The 14162-nt window shown below is 50.1% G+C and overlaps 1 protein-coding gene across 10 annotated transcripts in view; it reads right to left on the bottom strand.

Moving 5' to 3' along the window:
* RYR1 (ryanodine receptor 1) overlaps positions 1-14162 on the bottom strand; it is a 241827-nt gene that overhangs the window by 214125 nt on the left and 13540 nt on the right. For 8 of the 10 annotated variants that reach the window (XR_013230906.1, XR_013230910.1, XR_013230908.1 and 5 more), the window contains exons 2-3: positions 2394-2513; positions 880-984 (exon numbers count right to left, since the gene is read on the bottom strand). Coding sequence is in view for 3 of the 10 variants with exons in the window: in XM_077336555.1 (XP_077192670.1) it covers positions 880-984; positions 2394-2513 (225 nt within the window). In the remaining 7 variants the exon portion in view is untranslated. The remainder of the gene's footprint in view (positions 1-879; positions 985-2393; positions 2514-14162) is intronic. The other 2 variants (XR_013230907.1, XR_013230911.1) reach the window with 1 other exon arrangement.

The raw sequence follows: 14162 nt of genomic DNA, 5'->3' as shown, positions 1-14162 counted from the left end.
GGATATCCTCAGGCTGCAACATGGATCAAAAGAGGGATCAAAATTAAAATTGCATGTTTCTTCTCCCCCTCCCCCATGAGTCCTTTTCCCCACCAGCAGGAGATACAGAGATTTAGCAATCAAAATGTCTCTCCAACATCTACTTGTCAACCTGCTGTCTAGACACAGACTTTGATCCTGCCCCCTCCTCTCCAAGATCAAGGTGGTATGAAAAGTAGCCTGATACTACTTTATGTCGACAACAGTCCTGCAAAGCAGGTTGGGCCGAGCAAGAGCCACTGCCCTCAGCTCACCCTCTGAGCTTTGTGGCTGAGATGGGGCATTTGAACCCAGACCTCAGCCCAACTCTCCAATCACAGGCCATTCAGGCTCTGGACAGAGCCGGTAAAATGTGGGGGAGTGGATTGTCAAACAATAACATCAAATGGGCCTCCCCCAGACATTCTCCCCCCCCCCCATGGAGAATGTCCTCCAACAGGGTCACTGGAACACTGCTGAGTTGTTGAGATTTTAATATTCTGATTTATTTATTGTTCTTAAGTTTTGAATACTCATGTTTATTGATGTAATGTAGATTTTACCCCGCCCAGAGCCACATGGGAGGAAGGGATATAAATTTTAAAAAATAATTAAAAACAGTTCTCCTAGCCATCTAAGCTCCCAATATTTTCTGCCCCAAGACAATTTTGGAGCTGTAATTCCCACCATGTGTGTGGTTTACGGGCCCACATTGTGACGGACAAAGGACACAATCTTATCATCTGGGAATGTGAGGGGAAAAACACCTCTGTTTGGGCACAGTTCCTGCCAGTTGTCTTCCCTCAGGACAGCCCACCCACTTTGCTCCCCCTAGGCAGATTCAAAGGCTGCCTTCCTTACCTCCACACCCACCTCTACAGTGTTTGCTAGCATCTCCTGCAGGGCTCGGACGGACAAGGACTGTTCCAGGCTGAAGCAACAGATAGCCAGATCTGGGGGGACTTTCTGTGGGGGAAAGAAGGAACAAATTAGTCTGTGATTGGGGTCCCGGCTGCTGAGGGAGGTGGGAGGGGAGGTCGCGAGAAGAGAATGCTTCTTCCTGTAATGCAAAGCGGAGCTTTAGAAATCACTGCCATAGGCCGTAGTGACACAGCCACTGACTCAGTGGTGGTGGAAAGCACTAACAAGTCTCATCTCACTTACAGCGACTCTGTAGGTAGAGTTTTCAAGGAAAAGGGACATTCAGAGGTGGTTTTCCATTCCCTAGCTAGATGGAACCTCCATAGTCAGAGGTGGCTTATATCTGAACACCTGCATCTAGCAAGCAGCAGCAGCTGATCTCGGCTTCTGCTCATGGCCCTTCCAGGGCATCTGTTTGGCCACTGTAAGAAACAAGATGGGCCTGGACGGATCCTAGGAGGCTCTTCCATCACTCTATCTCCCAACACGTACAATGGATTCAGTGGACCCATCAAAGGAACAGAAGCATTTCAGTGCAATCAACAGCATAGAAGAGGAGTACTCTGCTGCCACAATGACTACTGGTGTAAGAATTACTGTTTGGGGCTGCAGGTTTAAACCTTCTCAATGACTCTCATTGTGCCGTAGCACTCAGGATGACTATTAGAATGGCTGTGGCTCAGTGACAGAGCATTTACCTGGCATGCAGAACGTCCTGGATTCAATCTGGGACCTGCATAGCTGAGGGACCACCTCTCTGAATATGTCCCCCGGAGGGCTCTTCATTCAACTATCCCCAACCAGCTGATGGCCCCAGCCCCAAAGAGGTGTGCTTGGCCTCGACCAGCCGGTGGAATGAGTTGCTGTCTGAGGTGCAAGCCCTTACACAGCTCCCAAAGGTCCAGAGGGCACGCATGACGGCACTCTTCCACAAGGCATTGCATTGAGGACAGAGTCCTCCATCATCATCTAATGGTGCACCCAGCCAAGTCCCCATTATCCTCCATTTTGTGCCTGACCAGTAATTGTGAACATTTAATTGCCAGGCTATAGGGGCGTTGGAGACAGATATATGAATTGGGTTTAATGTATTTTTTAAATTTTAAACTTTGCATGGGTTTTTTAATCTTGCTAACACAAGCCGCCCCAAGCCCATCTGGAGAGGGCCGGCATACAAATCGAAGTATAAATAAATAAGTGAATAAATAAATGAAATCTCCAGTTAAAAGATCAGTTAGTTGGTAGTGTAGACCGTGCAGAGCTGCTGATCATACTGACCTTGATGGACGAAGGGTCTGATTTTCTGTGCCAAGAAGTCACCTTCTTGGCACAGAAAACCCAGGTTATAAATTTCCTACTAGCACCTCCCCCCCCCCCCCCCGGTTGGTTCAGGCCAGATTTGGCTATGGGCCAGCTTGACCATGGGAATTGGTTTCCTTTCTGGCACCGCATACCTGAGCATTGGTGGTAGGTTCTAGGAAGCATAGCCGGTTCCCGAAGCCTTCGGCAGAAAGACATAACTTCAGCTGTTCCTTCTGGATTGTGGCTGAGCACTGGAGGACCACTTCGTCTTCCTGAGGGAGAAAAAGAAGGACTCAGAATCGTACAAAAGAAAGGCCAGGCCCACTGGATCGCCTCCTCTCACATGGTGGAATATTTTATACCCCAAATCGTTCCTGATATCCTGTCGGCCTCTTCTTGATAAAGGGTCAAGCACATATCCTGCCACACCATCCAACACACCAGACACAAGTAATATGTGAAATGCTCAGGAAAAAGAGCCATTGAGATGTCAATCATATTACTCGGGCTCTCACACACAAACATTGCAGTCTGCTCGACCTGCGACTAATGATTAAACTACACATTACATAAGGGAGGGGTGGCCAAACTGTGGCTCGCCAGATGGCCATGGACTACAATTCCCATGAGCCCCTGCCAGCTGGCCATGCTGGTGAAGGCTCATGGGAATTGTAGCCCATGGAAGGGAGTGAAGGCCAAAAGCGCCTCCCTCCCTCTAAATTGGGCTTCCAGGACACTTGGAAACGTTCATTCCCTGACATTGCAACCATCTGCAAATTGGCCCCAGTCAGGCCAGAGACACCCCAACGCGTTTCATGTCAGAGGTGATGTGTTACTATAACCATTCCAGGAAGCTTTGGACATGTTCCCCCCCCCCCCGTGGGAGACTGGTGGGAGGTCACCCAGAAATGGGGGGCCTGGGAATTCTCTGTCTGAAGTAGGGATGCCAGCCTGGGGACCCCTTGGCATTACACCAGGTCTACAGACGACAGAGTTCCCCTGGAGAAAATGGGTGGTTTGGATAGTCAACTCCGTGGCCTTGTTCCCTACTGAGGTCCCTACCCTCTCCGGGCTCCATCCCCAAATCTCCATGAGTTCCCCAACCAGGCTGTGGCTGGGGGTGGATGGGACTGGGTAACCCTACTCCCGGGTCCCTCAAAACCTGGAACTGGGCCTGACCCTCAACTCTTTAAAAAGCCCTATTATACAGCTTTTGCCATACAAATAGTTGACCACAATCCCTTCCAGCAGCCACCTCTCAATTTGCACTGCAGTCCAGACCATGCAAGATTCGGCACACTTTCCTGCTCAAAAAGAAGATTCTGGAACCCACTGGCCCCTCAGCCCCCTCCCCAGCCCAGGAGGGAGGGAACAGATCCCTATGAATGACGGGCAGAAGCAGGTGGACTTCGCAACTTGTTTATGTCCCGGCTAGAGTCCAGAGGGGGACAGAGAACTGCCTGTCCAGGTACTGTGGGGAGTGGGTTGCTTTGCAGAGCTCAAAGGGAGCCGAGTGGGCCCAGGCGTCTTTCAGCAACCCCTCCCTGTTCAGGAGGTTATTTTGATGCAGGGAAGAACATGGCTGTAAAATGGAAGTTTCAGGAGGTAGATGTATTATTCTGCAGTGAAAAAGCAAGATTCAAGTCCAGGGCACTATAGAGGCTGACCAGATTTTTGTGGCATAAGCTTTTGAGAGCAGAAGCTTGCTTCGTCAAGTATCAGGAGGTTGAATCTTAAAATCTTATACATCCCCAAATCCTCTTGGTTTCTAAGGTGTGATTGCACACAAAATCTACAATTGTAGGATTGTCTGGTAGCCAAGCATAAGATGTTTGGAGGTAGTTTGAAGAAGAAGAGTTGGTTCTTATATGCCGCTTTTCTCTAACCGAAGGAGTCTCAAAGCGGCTTACAGTCGCCTTCCCACAACAGACACCCTGTGAGGGAGGGGAGGCTGAGAGAGCCCAGATATTCCTGCCTGGTCAGAACAGCTTTATCAGTGCTGTGGCGAGCCCAAGGTCACCCAGCTGGCTCTGCATGTGGGGGAGCGCAGAATCGAACCCGGCTCGCCAGATTAGAAGTCCGCACTCCTAACCACTACACCAAACTGGCTCTCTTTGCCATTGCCTGTCGCCGTGTCATGATCCTAGTTTTCCTTGGAGGTCTCCCATCCAAATACAAATCTTCTTAGCTTTCAAGATCTGATGAGATCAGCATTCCTGGACTATCACTACTGGAGGAAAAGGCCCAGGCTATCCCCATTGGGGAAAAAGGTATACATAAAATAAAAAATAATATAAAGACGCTTCTTCAGAACCACCAGTTAACCCTTTGCCACTTAGAGAGCCAGTTTGGTGTAGTGGTTAGGAGTGCGGACTTCTAATCTGGTGAGCCGTATTTGATTCCACGCTCCCCCACATGCAGCCAGCTGGGTGACCTTGGGCTCGCCACGGCACTGATAAAACTCTTCTTCTTCTTCTTCTTCTTCTTCTTCTTCTTCTTCTTCTTCTTCTTCTTCTTCTTCTTAGGCCTTCCAAATTCATTCATAGAAAGCGAGCCTCAAAGCATCTATTTGATACTTCTTAGAGAGAGTTTACAAGAGAGACTGAAAAGAGATTTCTTATAGAGAGGTAACTAATCTTCAAAAATTCTTCCCCATTGCTATCATAAGACCAAAGAGAGGTCCTAACAATTTTTCTTTTCTTTTTGTACCGTGTCTTTGACTATCAGGGCAGGGGATGAATTTATGTGCAAAATCAATGGACAAATTGCAGACTCCAATTTCTTTGGCTAGAAACCACAGTAGGATTTAAAAGGCACATAGCAACAGAATCCCTATGCCCCGTAACAATCTGGTGACACCTAGGGTTGGGAACTCCAGGTTCAGAAATAACTGGACTTATGAGGGTGGTGCCTGGGGGTGCTGGGTTCAGGGAGCAGAGAGACCCTGGGTAGAATAACAAAAATAGAGTCCAATAGCACCTTTAAGATCAACAAAGATTTATTTAAGGCGTGAGCTTTCGAGTGCATGCACTTGAAAGCTCATGTCTTGAATAAATCTTTGTTGGTTTTAAAGGGACTATTGGATTCTATTTTTGTTGTGCTACCTCAGACCAACATGGCTACCCACTTGAATCTATCCTGATTAGAATAGAACACCATGCAGTACACCTTTCAGAGCAGCCACTTCCTCCAGGAGGCACATAATGAAGAAGAAGAAGAAGAAGAAGAAGTCGCCTTCCCATTCCTCTCCCCACAACAGACACCCTGTGGGGTGGGAGAGGCTGAGAGAACCCTGATATCACTGCTCGGTCAGAACTGTTTTATCAGTGTCGTGGCGAGCCCAAGGTCACCTGCATGTGGGGGAATGCAAAATAGAACCTGTTATACCCTGTTACCTCTGTTATAATTAACTAGATTTAAAGTCCATTTTATCTTGAAATAAAATGGGCGCTAGAGTCGGGCCCCCGCTCCCGAGTCCCAAAGGCCTCTGTTTACCTGGGACTGGGGTGCGGCAGGTCAGGGCGGTGGGGCGCGCCGTCCGTGGGTGCGCAGAGGCCTGTATATTCCCGGGGTCCCGTAGCGTGGCAGGCTTGTGGCGGCGCGGCTTCATGTTGGGCAATGGCGGGCGAGTAGCGGTGTGCGGGGGCGGTTGGAGAGCGTCCACGAGCCGTGGCAGGGCAGAGGCGGTCTGGGATGTGCGTTGGCGAGGTTGGGCCAGTCGGGTGATGGCAGGCAGTGGTCTGCTGATGGCCGGTTGGGGTTCCGGGGAGTGGGAGGGGAACAACACATGCTCCGGATCCGGCGCATGTGTGGTCTCTTGAGTTCCTGGGGGGGGGAGGCAGCCACGCATGCGCGGGATTCAGTACATGCATGCGCGGGATTCAGCACATGCATGGCTCAGTGTGTTCGCGCGGCCTGCCGGCGCTGTTGGAGTGTATTGGAGCGTGGCGGGGGAGACTGGGCCAGTGTTCGAGGGGGTGAGTAAGGGGTGGTGGGGCGAAGGTTGGTGTGGGGGGGGTAGGGTTTGGAGGGGTGAAGTGTGGCGGGGTGGGGGGTGGTTGTTGTGGGGTGTGTCGGCGCGGGTCGGGACGGAGGAGGGGTGGATGTGCAGGAGTGTCGGTCGTTGCGTGGTGGTTGCTGGTGCGGGGAAGGTCGGGGGAAGGGGGGATGTGGGGGGTGTCAGGGGAGGGTGGGGGTTGAAGGGGTGGCGGTAACGCGTGGGCGGCGGCTGACCTGAGTCTTGCGGCGGCGGCAAGGTTCTTGCGGCGGCGGGAGGCGGCAGGTAGCTGGGAGGCAGCGAGGGATCCAGGCGAGTCGTAAGCAGCCCCCAGGCGAAGTGTCGAGGGTGTGCAGCTGGAAAGGAGCAGGGACGCGGCGTCGAGGACGCGGCGTCCCTGCTCGTTTCACGGCAAGTTGGGAGGGTGCGCGGCTGGAAAGGAGCAGGGACGCCACGTCGAAGACGCGGCGTCCCTGCTCCTTTCCCTGCATCGAAGCGCAGTCTGTGGCAGCCAAGGAGGCAATCCAGGATTGACACTCAGAGGGTTTTTATCCCAGACAGAGCCCGCCCTGACTCCTCCCAACTTGCCCTTACTCTTTTATTTAATAACCGCGGAGCGGTTTACAGATGTTACTGTTATTGTGAAAATCTGTGTTCCATGTACCGTTTTTTACGTTTTATGTAAATTAATTAATTAATTCCGGGAGAACTCCACCTCAGTCAGGAGGTTGACAGCTGATTTTTTTTTAAGGTACTCATCTCCATTTCCATCTTGCATATACTGGCCCCATGCTCTGGCGATTTTCACTGGATGTTCATGGCTTCCTTGCCTGAGAAAGGAAGCCTGACAGGGAGGAAAGAGGGCTCAACTGCCTTTCAATACCACCAAATGATTCTTGTTGGCTTCTTTTGCCCCAGTCTTGTATGTGCCATTTCCTCTCTAATGCCGCATGTGCAAATATCCGTAGAATCATGCACTAACATGATGCTTCTGAATAAGCAGCCGTCACAGCCATCCTGTTGATGGACACAACAGGAGGCAGAAAACTGGAGTCCATGGCCAGCTGGCCAGCTTCACAATGCATGATTACGGGAAGGGCGGAACTCACGGGCATTACTTTTAGTTGAACAAACCTGATTTAAACAAGCGTGCCTGTGGCCAAAACTCCCCACACAGTGCTTTGTTAACACGCCGAAGGAAGCGTTCCAAAAAGCAAATGGTTCATTGAAAAGGCAAATGAACATGCTGTGGAGATCCATTAGCTAGGAGCCTTCTCGATGGAGTCTCCCGGCCTTCCTTTATGCCAATGTGTGAACATTCCCATAATGTGCTTTTATTTAAACAAGAATGGCATTCAAGGGTGAAGGTAGCAAGAAAATGCATCCCCCTCAGCTTTAGAAATGGGGGAACAGGGTTCAACGTGTTCCTCGTGCCCCCTCCAATTTCTGGAAAGGTCTTGGCACCAGCTTGCTAAATTTACGATGGGGGAAAGCATTGCTGGTCCCCACGCCCACACGCTGCTTAAAGGGCTGCTCGGTTTGGATTAAAGCGTGGGCCAGGCCAGGAACGATTTCAGTAATAATAATAATAATAATAATAATTTCTTCCATGCTTTTCAGAGGAACTCTCCACAGCTAAGGCTTTCTCCACATGTTTCCCATCACCCCAGCATTCAGGCAGGCCTGAGGCGGCCATTTTGGGAGCCATTTTAAAAGCAGCGATTTATCAGGGGATTGGTTTTATTATTACACTTTGGCCAGCAAGGGCAAATAAATCTTGATTTTCTGCCTCAGATGCTAAAATATGCGGGCCTTTATCATCTGCTTGTTACTGCATCCCTGCAGTTGTGTGTGGTGTACACGCCTGAAAGTGCACACGTGAATGTGCTTTGACACATTGCCTCAAAATAAAATGTTGTTGGTCTTAAAAGGTGCCACTGGATTCAACCTTTGCCTCAACTAAAAGCTCTCTTGTGCCTTTAAATTACCTTCCAATTAGGGATGCCAGCCTCCAGGTGGGACATGGGGATCCCCTGGAATTACAGCTCATCTCCAGACTAAAGAGATCCATCCCCTTGGAGAAAATGGCTGCTTTGGAGGGGGGACTCCACAGCATTCGACTCCAATGAGGTCCCTCCCTGCCCCAAGTCCCGCCCACTCCTGGCTCCACCCCCAAAGCCTCCAGGTGCTTCCCAACCCCGAGCTGGCACCCCTCCTTGAAGCCCACAGCTGAGGCCTGAGGTCTCACACTGCTGATGCTTTGTTTCTATTCTGGAGAGAAAGCAATGAGTCAAGGCCGACATTTCCTGCCAGGGTGACACCTTTCTAATTCAGCCAGAAACCACCAGGAATCGTAACTTTTCACCAAAATGCAGAGCATTTCCCACAATTTTTCTTTTATAGTCCATAATTTTCTCTTATTGGCTTTGTTTCCTACCTCAGCTAACAACCGCCCACTTCACAGAAATTTTAGCAAAACAAAGTTTGAGTCCAGGGGTACCTTTAAGACCACAAACACTCAAAACCCAGAATTAAACTTTTTTGGTCTTAAACGTGCCACTAGACTCAAATTTTGTTCAATTACTTCAGAAATACCGGAAGATGGATTTGGAGAGAGTAGGGCTAAGGAGGGGGAGGACCTTAGAAGGGCACACCGTCCCTCTGTGAAGCCAGGTCATCAGGCTCCCCATATGCCCCATATGCCAGGACGGCGTGGGGGGGGAGGGTTAATGTCGCTGCCATGGGTGGCTGAATTGCTTGTTGTAAGGGGATTTATTATGGGTTTTCATCTGGATTGTTACCTGTCACGAAATACTGCGTGGAAGTGGAGGGGCATAAATTAAATGAATGAATGAATGAATGAATGAATAATTTAGTTCACCTCCTAAAGCAGCCATTTTCTCTAGGAAGAAGAGCAATAAATATTTCAAATAAATATCAGGGGATCTCCCGCTCCCACCTGGAGGTTGGTAACCCTACTTGCAGAACAGGTAGCCATTAACAGGTAATGCTTTCCCCCAACTTGGGGACAGTGAGGTTCAAGACCCAGGGCCTGCCTCCCTTGAATGGTCCCAGCATAGTCTTGGCCTTAAATTTGGGGGAAACTGGGTTCCAATATTAAAATTCAGGCCTAAACTTATCGTGTAACCTTGGACACCACAGCCTCCTCAAAGGAGAAGTCTACCTGCCTAGGTCTTCTTGAATCAATAATGAAGGAGAATATTGTGTGAAGGACAAGATGTATGGTTACCCTCTCTGGATTGGCAATTATCTGGAGACTTTGGGGCTGGAGCCAGGAGTGGGCAGGATATGGGGCAGGGACGGACCTCAGTGGAGCTATGAAATCAACCCTCCAAAGTGGCCATTTTCTCCAAGCGAACTGATCTCTGTAGCTTTATGCTCCACTTTGTACCCTGTAGCTGAAAATGCCTCTGTAGCTTTGTATGCTGAAAATGTGTCTGAGCACGTGCAGAGACAAAATGCCTCTGAGCTTGTGCAGAGACCTCCCATCCATGGGCAACCAAAGTCAAATTACCCAAAGACAAGGGATCAAAAAGGGCAGGCATTTCCAGATTGCGTTTGTGCCTCGGGGTTGGAATATTTCTTTAAAGTGCTTTTACAAGAGATAAAGATTACTGTGCATTGTAAGCAAACTGCTGCATCAGTGAATGATAGCAGTCAAGATCAGCAGGCCTGAAACTCCTCAGCAGTGACATCCTGCAGCCGCCATCAATCAAGGGCACAGAAGCATGACAGAGCAGGAACAATTCCAGAAACAAACAAGAGAAAGGGCAGGTTGGCGAAAGAACACCAGAGATGAACCTCAGGGGCCTCTGGTGCACACCCAAGTGACTCAGAAATCAATCGGGAAAGAGAACGCGGCATCCGTGACACAACCCTCCCTTCAGCTGCTGCTTTTTGGCAAGAGGCGCTGCTGAGAATCGCCACGCAGCCAAGAATTCCTAATCCAGGGGGAAGGGGTGCCCGGGGAGCTGGAGCTGGTCCCAGCTTCTAGAAGCAAGTTTTAGATTTGTTCTACAAATGTCAGTTTGGAAGTTATCATCTGCCTGAGAATGGGTGGCCCTTTGGTTTCAGGGATGCCAGGGATTTCAGGGATGCCAGCTCCGGGCTGGGAAATCCCTAGAGATTTGCGGTGTGGCGTCTAAGAAGGGCAGGGTCTGTGGAGGGGGGCAGTTCAGTGGGATTTAACGCCACAGTCCATGGGAGAACTCATCTACATTGCCTGGAGGTCAGTTGCAGTCCCAGGAGATCTCCAGCCACCACCTGGAGAATGGCAACCCCATTTAAACAAATCTTTGCAAAGAACATTTGTGACCTAGGTCAGGTTCACTCATGGAGGGGAAAGAGGTGGTAAAGAAGTGGCAGGGTTCACTGTACCACTGGAAGGCAGGCAGGCAAGCTGACAGAGAGACAGACAGACATGGGTGGATGGCTGGGTAGGTGGATATTTCCGGTTTATAGCATTCTTCCCCACCCCTTCATTTTAGCCTGGCCAAAACAACCTAGTTGGGTAGGCTGGGAGAGCTGATTGACCCAAAGTCACCCATGAGCTGCCCAGGCAGAGCGGGGATGCCACTTGAGTCTTTCCGCGTGTAGTTTGAGCACAGTAACCACCATCATGCTGTCTTCTGCAAATTAAGAAAATCCACACGAAATACTTGTGAGCCTTCCAAAATATTGTCTTCCTTGAGACTTCGGGGCAGACTATTCTTCCACCACACCCTCCCATAGGTGTGAACCAGACCTCAAGGTAAGGGTTGCTAACGTGCAAGTGAGGGCTGGAAGACCCCCTACGGTTACATCTCAAACAACCTGCTGGAGACCTGCATCGGTTACATCTCAAACATTAAAGGAACCATTGAAAGAAAGATACCATCCAAAGAATGGAAACCCCCTTCAATGATCGAGTTAATTGGCGGATACAAAGGTAACTCTAAAACGTTTTAACTGTTTTAGGAAACTTTTAATGTTATTTATGACTATTTCACTAACTGATGTTACCTACTTTGAGCCTCATGGGTAGGGCAGGGGAGAAAAATGAAGATTTTGATGATGATGATTTGATCTCCAGGCAACAGAGCTCAGTTTCCCTGGGGGGAATGGTTCCTTGGGAAGCTGGGCTCTGTGCTGGGATACTCTGTTAAAGTCCCAGCCCTTCCCAGGCTCTGTCCCCAAAACCTCCAGAGCAGGCAATGCTACCTCAAACTGAACGTAATTCCAGATTTTTTCTAGAATTGGAAGACATACAGATGCATCCTTTTTCTGGAATTGGAAGACATACAGATGCATCCTTTCAAGGATGACAGAAGGAGGAGGAGGGAGAAAATAAGAGTTAAGACCCCCTCTGCCCAGTTAAGAATCACAGAATCATAGAGTTGGAAGGGGCCATACAAGCCATTTAGTCCAACCCCCTGCTCAACGCAAGATCCGCCCAAAGCATCCTAAAGCATCCAGGAAAAGTGTGTATCCAACCTTTGCTTGAAGACTGCCAGTGAGGGGGAGCTCACCACCTCCTTAGGCAGCCTATTCCACAAAGATTAACCCACAAAGATTAACTGGGACAGATTTCTAACCACAATAAAACCTGTAGGCAATTATTTGTGCCTATCTAACCTTGCAGCCTTGTTATTTTACCCAGGCAAAGACAGAGCGTTGTGATTTAGGGCAGGGGTCCCCAACAGTTTTAAATCCGCAGGCCCCTCTGGAATTCTGGAGCCGCCGCAAAATGGCGCCTCAGGAAGTGGAGCCAGCCGCTCAATGGCGTCCACAGTTTCCCTTCCACCGTGAAGATTGTTAGGCTGCGAGGGCCACTGCCGCCAAAGCAACATTTCCAAAAATCTTCACAGCAAATCAAATCAATGGCTAATTGGAAGCCTTGCTGGGCAACACCCCCCCCCCCCAAAGCCCCACTGCCAAACACTTTCTAAAAACACTAAGTTGGGGGTCTCCAAATTAGGGGATTCCTGGTTTAAATCATACAGCCTCAAACTCCCTCCATGAATCAGGGGACATGGGCACAGCCTTCAGTGTCTGTGTTGGGAGGAGTAATATTTTTGAACTATATTTATTTAGCACATTCTTCCTTCCAAGCTCAAGATGGCAAGCATGATTCTTCCCCTTCCACTCTTTGTGCACAACAACCCTAAAAGGTAGGTTCAGGTGAGCAAGAGTTAGGGATGCCAGTCCGGGGGGGTGGGGGTGGAGATTCCCCAGAATTACAGAAAATCTCCAGGTGACAAAGATCAGTTCCCCTGGAGAAAGTGGCCGTTTTGGAGGGTGGCCTCCATAGCATTATTCTTCACTGACGTCCCTCCCCACCCCCTCCAGTTTCAGAAAGCAATTAAACGTCTTTTGTGCTTTTAACCAGCACAACTTTGCGAAGGCCTTCACTGTCCCACGGAAGCCCACACAAGGGCTGCAAACCTTCAGGAGGGGCCTGCAACAGAGATCAGTAGGCCTGGGGAAAATAGCTGTTTGGACAGTGGACTCCACAGCGTCCCACCTTGCTGGCGTCCATCCTGCAGACCACACTGCCCTCAAATCTCCACAAATTTCCCAACCAGAGCTGACAGACCTAGGTGCTAGGGATGCCAGCCTCCAGGCAGGGCCTAGGGATCCCCTGGAATTATAGCTCACTTCCTGGCTACAGAGCTCAGTTCCCCTGGAGAGAAGGGCTGCTTGGGAGGGGGGACTCTAGGGCATTGCACCCCACTGAAGTCCCATCTTTCCCAGGCTCCACTCCCAAATCTCCAGGTGTTTCTACCCCCCTCTCTTGCCAGCAGCCGTGTGGGGGGGTGCTAGGCATCCTACTAGGTCTTAGAAACCCGTGCATGCCCCCACAACCTCCTCCTCCTCCGAAGAATTAAAAAGCCAGGACTTCTAAGACTTCTTCACAAAAGGAGGTGAAAGGAGCTGCCTCCTTTGGAGTCCTTTGCTGGAAGAGCAGCTGCCCTCCCCCACAATCTTTCTGTCTGTTAATGAGCCTTCTTGCCAGCCACAAGGTGGGGGGGGGGGGCGAGAGCTGGGCCTTAATGGTGTCTGGGGGAGGTGAAATACAAGTTGTCATTCTTCTCGTTCCACCGATTCCAGACTGCCTGGCGAGCATGTCAAAAGGGTTGTGGCTGGCTCTGGGGAGGGGCAGCTGCTTGAAATGGGAATATATTGCTGCCTCTGGGGAACAGGCAAGCCACTTTCAGAGATGCAGAGAAGAGTGGCCTACACTTGAGGTGCTTCTTGGGAAGGTGGACCTGGCCAGCATTGATACTGTCACCAACTCCTTCCACGAGTTACCAAGGCAAATTTGTCAAGAGAGAGAAAAGAAGCCCAGTTCAGAATGGTATCAGCTGAGAAGACAGGATTTGGGAGAGAGCATGGATCAGGAGCACCTGAGCACCTTTACCTTTGGAAAGACTGCAGTTCAACCCCTGGTGCTACTAGCTCCAGGTTTGGAAATACCAGGAGATTTGGAGGGGTGGGGGGTTGACCTTGAGTAAAGTGACCAGAATTAAGGGAACCTAAGGCGGGACACAGCACCGTGGTACATTTGGGAAACACAGTGGGAAGCGGAGCAAATGCCCCAAATGTGGCCACCTTAAGCTTGAGGAAGGTGGGATTTGGGGAACGGAGGGGCTTCCATGGGGTATATAGCCATACAGCAGGGGTAGTCCAACTGCAGCCCTCCAGATGTCCATGGACTACAGTTCCCATGAGCCCCTGCCAGCATGGACATCTGGAGGGCCGCAGTTGGACTACCCCTGCCATACAGCCATCTTCCAGAAATCCCAGGATTACAGCTGAGATCCAGACTACACTACTTTGTTGGGTGGATTCTATGGCATTATACTCCATGGAATTCCCCTCTTCCCTAAACCCCACCCTCCTCAGGGTCCACTTCCAAATCCCC

Source organism: Paroedura picta, chromosome 5, assembly GCF_049243985.1.
Source record: "Paroedura picta isolate Pp20150507F chromosome 5, Ppicta_v3.0, whole genome shotgun sequence".
Classification (NCBI taxonomy): Eukaryota; Metazoa; Chordata; class Lepidosauria; order Squamata; family Gekkonidae; genus Paroedura; species Paroedura picta.
Note: the sequence above shows the minus strand (reverse complement) of the source record. Positions and strands in the feature narration are given on the sequence as shown.